Source organism: Falco biarmicus, chromosome 4, assembly GCF_023638135.1.
Source record: "Falco biarmicus isolate bFalBia1 chromosome 4, bFalBia1.pri, whole genome shotgun sequence".
Taxonomy (NCBI): Eukaryota; Metazoa; Chordata; class Aves; order Falconiformes; family Falconidae; genus Falco; species Falco biarmicus.
In genome coordinates, this window is record NC_079291.1 from 12937600 (window position 1) to 12951030 (window position 13431).

Sequence of the window (13431 nt, forward strand, 5' to 3'; positions counted from 1 at the left end):
CTGATTGAAAACTCTCCTACCAACTTAGCAGATATTTAAGTCAGAGAGATGCTGTGGCACATCACCTATGTGTGCACAGAGAGGATTCTAGCGTAGAAACCTCCCTGACCTCCTCCATGGCGCACCCAGATGCAAAGTACTCAATTATCTGCCATGGTCTTGTTTGCTTTGAAATCACCTTTTACACCTTCGTTATTAGCCATACAGACACTTTCATATTCTCATTCCTGATACATTTGAAAAAGGGTTTATTATTTGTTTTTATGTCTTGCAGCCTTTTTTTTCCCTGAGATATATATTGCCTTGCTTCACTGTATTTTACATATGGTTTCCCAAGTTTCTTTTTCTCTGTTTTCCATTTTACTGTAACTTACACCTTTTGAAAGGTTTATTTTACCTCATAGTAGTCTTCCATATGCTGGTGTGAATGTGTTATCTAAAAGTGTTATCTTTGTTTAAATGTCATACAGCAGTAGGATGTCATCATCATGGAGCCTTTAATTGTTGGGCTTTTCACCATTGCAGCCTCTGTAATTTCCTTTAACACTCCACAGATGGCATCACCTTTCTGGTAAGAAATTCTATGCCCTCTTTTGATGGGATTCTGTCTCTTCAGGTTCCCTTTTGAGTTTTGTCAACTTCTGCATTAGACTTAATCTGAAGATACAGAGCTCTTATTGACATCAACCCAGAGGTAATGTCACTGCAAATATTGTGCTCTTTCACATCCATTCTCCCCTTCCATAATCTTTCCTTTATATATTCTGCCAAAACCTGTCTAATTTTAACTGTCAGCAATGTGTTATCATTTTAGTTTACACAAAGACCATCTTTCTTGAAGAAGCTACAAAGTTTTCCCCTGTACTCACTGAATTTCAGCTCTTCCTTCTTACACCATTCTTACACCCATCAAGACAGCATCTCTTTCTGGCAGCGTACATGATTCTGGAAAACTATTTTGGAAAATATTTTTGTGCCAGTCCTGGCCCTTTACCTCCTTTTTAAAAGCTTGGATTTTGACTCCGTAACATGTTTCCTACTATTAAATCTATCATAGCTGTCCACACAATGATTCAACCACTGAGCCCTCTCCAGATTTCTTAAGAGCCTCTCTGGATACCTTGTTTTATGTTTGCACAGTGACCATACAAGCCACTCTCTGGTTGTCTTTGGCATTACAAACTTGGCTATCACCTGCTAAATGCTATCCGCTGGGCTCTCCATCCTATCCTGCTTCATTGGGTTTGGGTTTTTTTTTTGTCTTTCTGCTGCCCAGACCTGTCTGAGTTCTCTTGTTTTGACTTAACTCTGCTTTTAAGGATGGTGAGAATGTCAGCTCCTTGCCCTTGCAGTTCAACTGCCCTTTACTTGTAGGCTCACTGTATGCTTTACCCGAACCACACAAATTTTCTGAGTCACTCATTTACATATATGGCGGGACTTCTATACTAAAGATAACCTAACAAGACTGCTTTACTTGATTAGCCATCAGTATTTCTGTTTAATTAAGGATTATTAATTGGCTGTCACAATGTCCAATATTTTTGTGCAAAATTCCTAAGCCAGTTCTGTACTTCAGATGCAGAACTTAGTTTAGTCAGCTGCTTGATATGTGTAGATGTGTTTTGAACTAAGTGAAACACCAAGTTCCTGGTCTTTTGATGAAATATTGATGTAATCTGCTAAATTGTATGTGCTCTCTCTCTAGGCTTGAGAAGGAGAATAGGGACTGAATCATTGTTGTTGATGTGAGCACACAGATTAAAATTAAAGACAGATCCTGAATTATGTGGATAAATCAGCACTTCCACTTTAGCCAGAAGCTTTCCCTGTTACAGGGAACATACTGAGTTAGTAGGTGGAAAATCTATGTTACTAATGGAGTACTATTCTTTAAAGATAGAAGAGTTTTGATAAATATTATTGAGTACCACCATTTTTCTTTTCCTTTTTTGGTTAGCTTGTTGGGAAACTGAGTATCTTCTACAACAATTTAAAGTTGATTTATTCACATTATAACATGCTTTAAGCAAAGCTAAACATACTAAATCCCGCTTTTGTCTAAACTGGTACCTGGGTGTCACCAGCTCCTGACAGCTCCATTACAGCTAATATGTGAAATGCAGAGCTCAATAGCAGCAGTTGTGTAGGGAGATCAATCATTGTACTTCTTGTCTGTTATCTCACCATTTGTTAATCTATTAAACATTTCCTCTAAGACCTAGAAACTTTCCCTTTATTTTCTATTTCATAGCCTTTCCTCAAGACTTTTTATTATTTCTGTAAAAATGGCTGCTGCCCTTGCTTTACCTCTGTTAATGAGGGCTTCTTTTAAATACATACTTTGTCTGCTTTTATCCTCTTTTGCATTCAGGCTGCTTAGGGAAATGCAGATTAATGATTTCTCTTCTTCCACCCTCTGACTCTGACTTCCTCTCAGCCTTTTGCAGTTCCTTGCCATCATCACCTGACTCGCTGTTCCCAATTCTGAAGGTGCAGTGAAATTTAGTTTTTCTGATAAATCAAAGAAATGCCCTGACATTAACAAAATGAAATTTAAAGGAGTAAAACACAGGTCACTGCTCTTAACAGGAATTGTACAAGTGAAGATGAATAACAGCAGCAGCAATACAGAAGGATTTGGTTGCTTCAACAATCAGGAAGCAAATCTGTCTCAACAGGACAATGTGATGAAAGTCCCAGATCTCACCCTGCAGTGCATTGACCAAACTCTTGTATGGAAGACATAAGAAAATACTTTGTATACTTGGAGCATGGTAGCAATTGTTTGTTAGGTGCCACAAACCACATAAAATGTAGACCGACTGCAGTGAGTATTTGGCACCGAGTGCCATTTTGCTGTTGAGTAAGGTCCATAAGGAAGGGCTGAATAATTTGAGTTCACTTAGCCTAAAGATAAAGGTTATCTTTGCAAGGAACAGCAGCAGGCATGATAACAGTCTTCTCAGCAGTATCTTGATTAATAAAAGTGAAGTGCAAAGCAAGAATAAATATGCATAATTTACAGCAAAGGAGATGCAAATCAGATGTGAAAGGGAAGTGGTAAGGGTCATCATCAGTAAAAGTGAATATATCAATGTTTTCTGGGGAGGCTGCAGACTTGCCTTTTCTGGTGGCTTATAAGAACTTACTATACAAATGTCTCTCAGGGATAGTACGGGTATATTGATCCTGCTTCAGATGGAAGAACACACTGGATAAGCTCTTTCATTCTTCTACAATTCCTGATCTCCCCTTCTTTCCTTAAGATGCTTTATTCCTTGCTTCTGACTGTCCTGCCTTTCCTGCTAAATTAGCCAGTCATAAATGCTATCCCAGTTCTTTCTTGCAGGATGCTGTAACTGCAGTCATTGAAAACACCGGCATGAATTTGGGCAAGTAAATGAGCTGTACACTTTGAAAGCTTCTTTGCTAGGAACTCTGTAAATGTTATAAGCTGATAAGCACAGCTCTGTGCAGTGAATAATGTTACTGTTTAAGAAGCTATGGTGTCTCCAGAAGATTGTCCTTCCCTAAACTCTCAGAAATGAAGTGCTACAGACTTCCCCCTTTGCATCTGTCTGCAGCGCAGCAGTGTCGTTGTCTTTTCCTTACCCTGATCTGAAGCTGTTCCTGAGCTCAAATAAGTCAGCTCTGATTTTAAAAGTTCAGGACTACAAGTAAACCTAGGCAATGGCAGAGAAGACCTCGCTGTCTTCCTGAAGCGTGGCTCAGCATGCAGCAACATTTTTCCATGTCATGGTCCTCAGTGCAGTATATTGTGGGTCTGTGGATCAAAATGGTATTAAACATGTGAGAAAATACCTACTTTTATTAATCCTTGTGGTTCATGACTTTCTGTTCTTGGTTTCAGGTATGCCAGCATGCCTTGTGCCACCAACTGACATAGTGTTTGCATTGGACTTTCACACAGAAGTTACACCTCAGGTATTTGAAAGAACAAGAGAAATGGTAAGTGTAATAGTCAATGTCACCAAAATCAGAGACAATGACTTCCCTGCAAGAGCCAGAGGTGTTGTCCCCTACACCTTGGTTGTCCACAACCTGGTCTGCTTATCAGAGTCCTGCAAAAAGAATAAACACCTCAGAAGCTGTAAAAATCTGAACCATCAGAGATCTTCAAGTGCACATAATATTGGCAATGCAATGAAGTCGTTGTCAGAAACTTTTTCAAGTGAATTATCCGAGGTCCTAAGAAAAGAGTGAGCCACATATCTCAGCCAGATCCCACCACAAGTGTGTCTTCTATTAAAGACTGCAGTCCTGAAGTAGAGTGAATTAGATATTTTTCCTGACACTTTTGCTTTTAATGGTATCCCCGTCAATGAGAAATTGTTTAAGGTAATTAGTTTCCTTAGGTGTTGGGGGGTTTTGGTGGTTTTTTTGCAGTCAATAAAAAGATCTACACAGGCAAAGAAAGATGTAGAAGAGAACAGCTTGACAGTTTAACAAAGCAATGTGGAAGGGGGAAGGGAAAGATTACAAGCAGAACTGCAGATTTCTGTTCAGAATTAGTTTTATGCCATTACAGGATTGAAACTCCTGAATCTGGAAATCAGTAGTTAAGAAAACTGAAGGTGTCTAAGGCATCTGGTAAAGAATAGCCTGAATCTTGCTGCCTCCTTATGGTTAGTTGAGAGCATGAGTTGATAACAAATTTTTTAATTGTATAAAAAAAAAATAATTATGCTTTTCACACTACTTCCTTTCATGCTTTCTTGCTTCCTCTCTCCCCACACCTAATAAATTCTGATATGTTAGTCAGTTGAAAACAGTGTTTATAAGGTTTTTTGCAAGCCATGCCTTTAACAACTTCCTGCTGATTCTTACAAGGTTGTGTAAACTCCTGTGTCCTCTGACTGCCTCTCATAACTCAGATTAGTTCCTTGAATTTCTGTCTGTGCTGAGTCCTGCAGGGATTCATGGCTGCTCACCAGGTGAGAGTATTTCTGACTCTTCCTACATTTTTTTCTCTTTCAACCTTGAGGTCTACCCCGTGGAATAATTCCACATTACTGCTTTCTTTTCCATTTCAGCTATCAATGTAAACTCCTGTGAAAGGCTGTTTAACATCTGGTGAGAACGCTTTATTTTAAAATACCATGTATAAACTTTGGGGATCATATTCATCCTAGATGTGACTGGTAACAGAGAGTTTACCTAAAGATGAAATGGGTGCATAGTGTGTGGTTTTAAATCAGAATTTGTTAGGTAAAAATTTGTATGCAATAAAACCCCAGATATGTGACTCGGAGAGACTGCCAAGTAAGATTGAAACTGAGCAGAACACTGTATTAGAATACATGTTGCGCATAGTATTTTCCTGCAAAGACATGCAGAAATAGTAGATTTTCTTCAGAAGAACTGAACTGTTTCAATCTGTGGTAACTCCAGTAGCTCACTTACAGAAATTCAATTACTTGTTAATCAACACTTCAATTACTTCTTAATTATTTCTCAGTCATTCGAGTATAGATGGAGTATATATCATCCATCACAGCTCACTTCTGTGCTAGTTCACTCCTAGCTGTGAAAGACAAAACAAGTTTATCCACAGGGAATTTTAGCGCCAGCATCTGTACTTAAAGGAAAGGTGGTAAAGAGTTTGCTTCATTGTCAGCAGTGTGATGTGATTACACCGAAGTGATTATCTCAAGGTGTTAAATGCACTGATGGAACAAGTATAATTTTAGAGATGTAAGATACCTACCAAACCAGACTGCTCATTTCAGCACATGCTAAACTTTTAGTGACGCTGATGTGGTTTCCATGCAAGGAAACATCAAATTGATGGGTCCCATCACATTGCAAAGAGCATTCACTTTTGTGGAGATTTTGGCTGAGCGTTTCCTTTGAAAACAGAAATCTCAAACAATATCTCTGTGGGGAGCAAAAATAGAGCTCAGCATAGGTCAGGAGTAGATCTTATCTTCTCCTACCTGTCTAAACATGACATACATACTTGTATACTCTCCATTTATAGTCAGCACAGATTCATCACTTGCTCAAGAACCCTCCATTAACTGCAGACTCTCAGCCTAGACCCAAAACTTTTGTGTTGTTTTAGCTAAGGAAGATGAGACCTATTCAGTCCTCAGTGCTACTTCATGCGATCAAATATGTTGTTTCCCAGCCAACAAGCCTGTGAACACACCGATTCCAAAATTGCAGTAGGTGTTTTGTTACAGTGGAATCTGAACCATTCCTGAAACGATCTGTGCTGCAGTATGGCTAGCTCTTAGAGCATCCAGTGGTACTTCTATTAATTGCAATGCCTTATTGTTTAATTGCCCATTTGGTGGTCACTAGCTCAGAGAGAGTTTTCTGCATTAACTTCAGTGAATGTGGCTTCTGCCTCAGTCAGCATTAAGGGGCATGTAGCCCAGAATGTAGCTAATCCTCTAGGACTAGTTTGCAGGGCTGGATCTGAATGTAATAAAACCTTGTTCAGAAACTAAGCATGTGCAAGGTCATATTCTTCATTGTTTTATTTTAATGTGCTTTAACTTTTTTCTAAAGAGAAATACTAATTAATTTATATTCTTTTACAGACAAGTGCAACCCAGATCTCTGTCCTTGTAAACATCACGTGTTTTCCACTCCAGGAATATGTGAATGCTGCTGCCACCTTGGATAGTTCATGGAAAATGATCAGCAATGAATTCCAGAAAGTTAGAGACTTCCTGAACAAAACACTTGATGCTTTGGAGATCTCCCATCAGCATAGTGGAGATAGAGTAGCTATGGTGAGCCATCATAGTCTTCCAGAAGCAAAAAAACCCAAGTGGAATTAGAAATTTGATTTTACAAGCTGCTAAAGAATTAATGAGAGTGCATGTTACAGAATCCCTTCAATAGCTGAATGGAGAGCTGCTGTTTGCTTTGCCATAAAATGGACAATTAAAAATATTTTCCCAAAAGCTACCAGTCAGAGAAACTACAAGGATATCATTATTTGATCTGCTGGAGAATCCAGTGAAATCCAATTAGAAGCATTTTTTTTTCCATTGCCATTTTTCTGAGGTATCTGTACTTTGGGTTTGCATTTGTTTTTAATTAATTAACAGAAACCGCTGACCCTGTAATGTGTCCATAAGAAGATCCCAGCAAAGGCTTCTCATGGCATAAGCCACAAAGAGGTGTGAAGGATGTATAAAAGGGAGACAGATTCTTTTTTTCCAATCTCTACTGCTCTGCAGATTCTTGCTAGAATAGGTTCAGAGGAAATAACAAACCGTAACTGACTCAACACCTTGGCTCTCCACTATGGTCAGCAAATGGGTATTGAAAAGAAAGAATCTTTTGATTAAAAAAAATACTTTAATCTCTAGACAAACATTAAAAACTTCAAAAAAACTTAACTGTAGTTCTGCTAGCTATTGCTTCCCATAGGTGTAAATAATGTGTGTTAGGAATGCTGTATGCAGATTAAAAGATGCTTTTAAACCTCAGTAAGGTAACTTTGGGAGAGAGCAATTTGGGCAATGTGGTAATAAATAGTGGAGAAATAAACCCTTGTTATTGCTCAAGGTTAAGCGTATTGATGTTATGAACAGTAGAAAATCAAAACCTTTGAAAGTGAGTTCAAACTCATTATACATTTGATGGTAAACTTGATTTCTTTGTTCTTTCTTGACAGGTTCTTTCAACAGCCACAACCAGAAAATCTTAATGAAAGGCACAGCAGACAGCTTCCAGTGATCCAACCACTGGCCAACAGGCCCAAGGCTTTTGTGAGTCCAGACATTCATCTTTTTGATTTGAAATAGGCAGCCAGAGTGGAGTCTGTGCACTATACTGCTTACTTCCAAGAAAAAATTTGGGTGCTCATGTGCACGTACAGTAGCATGTGTTTGATTACACATACTTTACCTTTCATACTGGCTTGTTCCTTTTACACTGGGGTCCTTTGTGCTGAGCTGACTTGACTTTGAATGGTAGAAAATGAAACTGGAAACATAAAGACCCTTAAGACTATGGGCAAAGCGGGCAGGTGCCTGTGGTGGGAAATCACTTTCATGTGCAGGGCAGCCCCGTTGTCTGTGGCTGACTTGTTCCTGCTTTAGCCACTGCCAAGAAGGGGGCCAGGGTGTTTAGGGTCTCTTTTAACCCTGTCGAGTCCACCTCTCCCAGCAGCAGCTGATGCATCTTCAATTCCTCTCTTTGGCAGCAGGCATAGAAAGCCATACTCCTCTCCATGCCTCCTCTGCCCCCAAAACATCAGCAAGCCTTCATCCTTCCCCTCCTCTTCCCATCAGCATCGTGGGAGCTGCAAGACCCTTGCTAGTGCTGGGGAGAAGGGAGGAAAGGCAGATTCTGGGTCACAGGAATGGAGGTGGGCTGGAAAGGAGGACCCCCCAGGGCACAACCTTAAGGGAAAGGAAGAAGAGGGCTTTGACTTGGTGTGGGTGGGAGAGAGAAGGAGATGCCTTTAACTCGTGTAACACTACCTACGGTTCCCAAACCACCTCTGCATACTTGATGCTTTCTCACACTGTTGAAAGCCTTATTTTGCCTCTGGCCAGAGATGTAACTTCCTGCTACCTGAAAGGTGTTTTCCAGGCATTTGAATCTTCTTTATGGAGTGTCCTGCAACTGTGTGTTTTTTCTGTTAAGGATGACTAGAAATCCAGCAAAGTGACACAGGGTGGATGAAGTAACGGCTTAAGGCGTCACAGCGTATATTCAACAAAAGTATGGCGAGTGTGAGCTTTCCTTTTCCTTCTTTTAGTGTATTCGCTGTATTATACCAAGTTTAGATTTTAAATATATACATCTAGATGTAGCCATAAGAAGCTCTTTTCACTTCAGTGGATGAAGAAAGCACTTGGTAATTTACAGTATCAAACATGTATGAATTTTTGGTTTTGAAATATAGTTTTAGGATAGTCTTAGACATCATGGGAGTTTTGATTTACATAACCCTTTGGGAGCTGCTATAACCCTTTTAGTTAGTTAGGTGTTCCTAGGACAGCAGAGCTTAGCATTAGACTCAGGTTTAAAGCAAGCTGAATGCAAGGCACAAAGTACAGTTGAGGATGTGACACAAGGTTAAGCTGATCTCAAACTACAATTAACAGCCTAGTAGCTCTGGCTGCTGAGATTACAGAATCAGCGCAGAGGAACAACGGATATAAAGAAACCCAAGTACTAAACAGGGAAGCTTAAGTGGACTTTATTATAGTGATTAGAATGTACAGGGACAGTAGTGCACTGATTCTTATTTCGTTTCTCAGATTCAACATAGGAGCAGTTACACACAGAAGTACTTGTACCAGCTCTTTGCACATTTAGAATGTGTAATGTGGGGTGTCTTTTTAGCTCATTTTCTGAAGGATCCTTGAAGAGCAATGTAGTCACAAAACCAGGCCAAATCATTTCTCTAGAGATGGCTTGGTATTTCAAGGAAATGCTATAGATACCAAACATCTTTAATAAAATAAGTGATTAAGAAGTGCTAACAGAGTGGTAGGATACAGATAACTGATTTTATGGTCACCTTTATAAAGTCCCTTCTATTCCATGATCTGGAAACAGTCCTTGAAAACTTCATTATAACACTACTACTTTATTACAAATATTTACATACTATGTATTAGTACAATTTATTTCCACACTTTAACGATTCCATCCCTTGATGCAGTTACGATAAACCCTTGTGTGGTCTGGAAAGTTGCAATATCTGTGATAATATCATGATGTCCAACTGGGAGAGACTCTGGACCTTTCCGAGGGGCCTCATCAGTGGGTCCCAGTTTTTGCTTGTTTTGAATTTCCTGTACAAAACCAAAAAGTGATAAATATTATTTACAGGAAGGTGAGCATTTGCAGAAAGGAATTGTCACACATTAGGTTGTCAGTGTTAAAAGACCAAAAAACCTCTTAAACAAAAACCCAAACACAAAACCTCTCACCTGCTGGTAGCTTTCTTAGGACTACACCTGGGTTCATTTCTTTTCATCACACACAACGTAAGTCTTAATCTGAACTGACATTACAGCTCTCTGATTAGGGAAAGGATTTTTGTTTTCCCCCTCTTATATTTATTTCAATGACACTAACTACTAAGATTTTATATTCGGGGGGGTGGGGGGTGGTCAGCTACAGCAACACATACACCTTAGCTCCCCAAGGCTTTTATAAAAGCTGGTTCAATAGCATGAATGTAATTGTTTAAGAACTGCAGATGAAACACTACAATATTATAGTGCATAAGCAGACCCTCACTGACAGGTTTTTTTTCCCAGTCACCTCTGAAGTAGCATTCATTCAACTAAACTGAAATAAAACATTGTGCTACTCAACAATGAGCAACACCGCCAGTTCCAAAAGTCACTCTGACGTTTGTAATACAAACCATATTATTTTGGTCCCACTACATCTCATATTGCTTGGCTAATCCTACACAAAAGACATTCCAAAGACTGATCAAGGACAAAAGTGTTAAAACACTATATTTCAATATCCCAAAAGAAACATATGAATGGCTTCTGCATGTAAGTAGTATTTGGTAAGTCTAATTCTGTCCAAAACAACTGATTTTTTAATTTTGAAATAACTTCTTCCTAACTGCCTGAAGACACAACACTGACTCCATCCATAAAAGGTAATAGTTAGATAGATAGTTATAATTCAAGCCATGTAATTAATACATCAGTGATGTAATTAATATCACCCATGGGGCCATCCAAAAGGCAAAGCAGAATAGCTGTCTATCAAAAGCAAAATACCTGAACCACCTCTGTGCCCTCAATTATCTTCCTGTAGTAGGAAACAGATGGGCAGTTAGAACTTCCAGCAACAACATATGATCTCTCAGGGTAGGCTAGATCCCAAAACCTAAACGCAAAGAAACAAAATGAAGCCAAGATGTTCAATTTTATCAGCTTAATACAGCTGTTTAAAAGCTGTCTTGCACTTAGGATGAAAATGAGCGGGCACAAATGCTATATGCTTTCTACACTTAGTAGAAGAGTGATGCAGAGAAATCAACATTCATATCAAGCTTATACATAAGTTATTGTTTTGTTTCTTGTCATGCAGCTTATCAAGAAGCAGCAAGTTTTGCATATTTTTGCTGAGAACAATTCTCTCAGCATACTGATGATACTGACTGATGAACACATCTTCAGCATTATTGTTCTGACTCTTTGGAGCTTACTTAGGCAAAAATTTAGTACACCAGCAGGGGTGGAGGGAAGAGTGTCAAACAAAAAAGTTGTTTTATTACCTTATTTTCATGTCTGAGCCTGCTGTCAGTAATATGGGATTACCAGATGCTGGACTACAGTATATTCCGTGGATGCTGTGAGGAGACGGCTGATAGGGAAAAAGTGATACATAAAAATAATCACCAACAGCTGCTGCCATGCTTCAGAAAGGGAATACATTCTTTACCACATTCATCCACCCTATTTCCAAATCTTTCTGACAAATGCCAAGGTATTTTAACAGACCACATCTTAAATCTGTTGCATTTCTCTGTGAAATGTAAAGAAGGAATCTACTTTAACTCTCCCTAAAGCCTTTTTGGAATCTTGGAAATTACATTCTCAATGATGGCAAATGAGAGAGATTATTTTAAAATAATCAAGAAAGGAAATCATTCTGAAAAGCACAGGGATGCTCAATATATATGAAGTCATTAAGGGTCAGATACACAACAGAAAATTAGCTTGAAGCACAATGTTCCCTGCGCATAGAGCACATTACCAAAATGAACTCAACCTGCAATCTTTGTAGCATGTACAAATTCAAGTTTAGGTAGATCCCAGATCTGCATTTACAACATTTATAGAAGCAGATGTGGTTATTTTTGGGTTTGTGTTTTAAGAACAATATCCCCAATTAACTCCTTGAAGAAGAGCAACTTCATGCTTTAAAGTAGCAGTTAAGTGTAGCAAAGCCATTATATTACAGAAAGAATATGCAGAAGGAATATGCAAAAGAGCAGATGCTTACAGAAGGATGCACAATCCCAGAAACAGTACGTCAAAGTATAAGATGCTACACCATGAATTTTGACTTTGCCCTAATCTTTACAGGTTTGACCAGCCCACTGGCTTTCTAAGAACATCACTGGATATAGTGAGTGTTACAAGTACATTCCACAGATAATGGAAGATACCAATGCAGATTCAGGTTACACTGCTGTTTTACAAAGGAGATGTAATTTTGACAGCAAAACAATTATGGTACCAACATAAATCCCAGGACAAGTTCCTGGTGCCAAACTGGCAGGGCCACGGAGTCAGGTAACTGTACTGATGTACAGCATGGAGTCTGAGGTTGTTCTAGAACTGGACACAACAGAAACTGGGGAAGAAGGAGACCAGACCTGCAGTTCTGAAAGAGGCGGTGCACTGCTGGCCCACAAAGTGAAGCGTCGATCACCAGTTTCCATATCCCACATGGAGACTTCATTGTTGCCTTGGACAGCTATAGGAAACATATAGCCAACACAAAAAATATAAAACAGGTCAGTTGGTTCTCACTACTTGTTCTACTGATATGACATAGAGGGTATGACACAGAGACACTCTCCACTTGCTTTCTGCAGCATTTGTGTTAGTCTTGCTTTAGCAGTAAAGCCATGCACATGTTTTGCTTGGTTTACCACTTGGAAGCAGTTTCACTGTAGTAAAACCACCTAATTTAAGAGAATTTATAGCAAGTTTCATTTAATCTCCAACCCTATTAAAAAGGTATTAAAACTTCACCTTCCTACCTAGATAACTTCTCATCCTTCTTTAAGAAGGATGGATCATCTGTTCAGCAGGGGCAGCAGTGACTGGACAGCTAAGACAGCAATCCAAATTTACAGAATTCAGTAGCTACAATGAAGTTCCACACCTGTGGTTAGCGTGGACAGGCAAAGAATTCTGTTCAAGGGATTGTTTACATGCCTGGCAGCAACCTAGCAGGCAGGGACTTTTTAATAATATTCTGAAGTCATGAAATCTTGTCACTCATTTATACTTCAGCAGGGAAGGAAACACTAGAAAACATTGAGAAGCTTGCTTTATTTGTATGTTTTTTGAAGAAATTTCTTTTTTCTCCCAGGGTGGTTAATAACTAAAATAAGAAGTGAAGTCTAAGAAGCAAGTAAAATACAAAACTCAAATTACTCCCATTTTACAGCAACTTTATCAATTTTATTGTTGTAGGATTAGTTTAAGCTACTTCTCCACATCAGGATGTGTTCCTGACACAGACATTTCAAAGTATATGACAGTGCTACATGCAGTGAGGATGAAGCAGCTGTGAGCATACCAGATGAGGAATCTTAGGAGATTTTTGAAAGCTCTAACCCCTGACACAGCTGGGTTAGATGCAAGTGGGAATTGGAATGGGACCACCTTTCAGTCTCTGCTCTACAGAGGCACTGAAGGCAATGGCAGAATTCCCATC

At 39.1% G+C, this 13431-nt stretch overlaps 1 protein-coding gene across 1 annotated transcript in view; it reads right to left on the reverse strand.

The window, feature by feature from the left end:
• Positions 1-9180: 9180 nt before the first annotated feature.
• The window catches only part of PIK3R4 (phosphoinositide-3-kinase regulatory subunit 4), a 28733-nt gene continuing 24482 nt past the window's right edge, over positions 9181-13431 (reverse strand). The window contains exons 17-20 of the mRNA XM_056336678.1: positions 12359-12459; positions 11252-11340; positions 10752-10860; positions 9181-9797 (exon numbers count right to left, since the gene is read on the reverse strand). Coding sequence (XP_056192653.1) covers positions 9627-9797; positions 10752-10860; positions 11252-11340; positions 12359-12459 — 470 coding nt within the window. The 3' untranslated portion in view covers positions 9181-9626. The remainder of the gene's footprint in view (positions 9798-10751; positions 10861-11251; positions 11341-12358; positions 12460-13431) is intronic.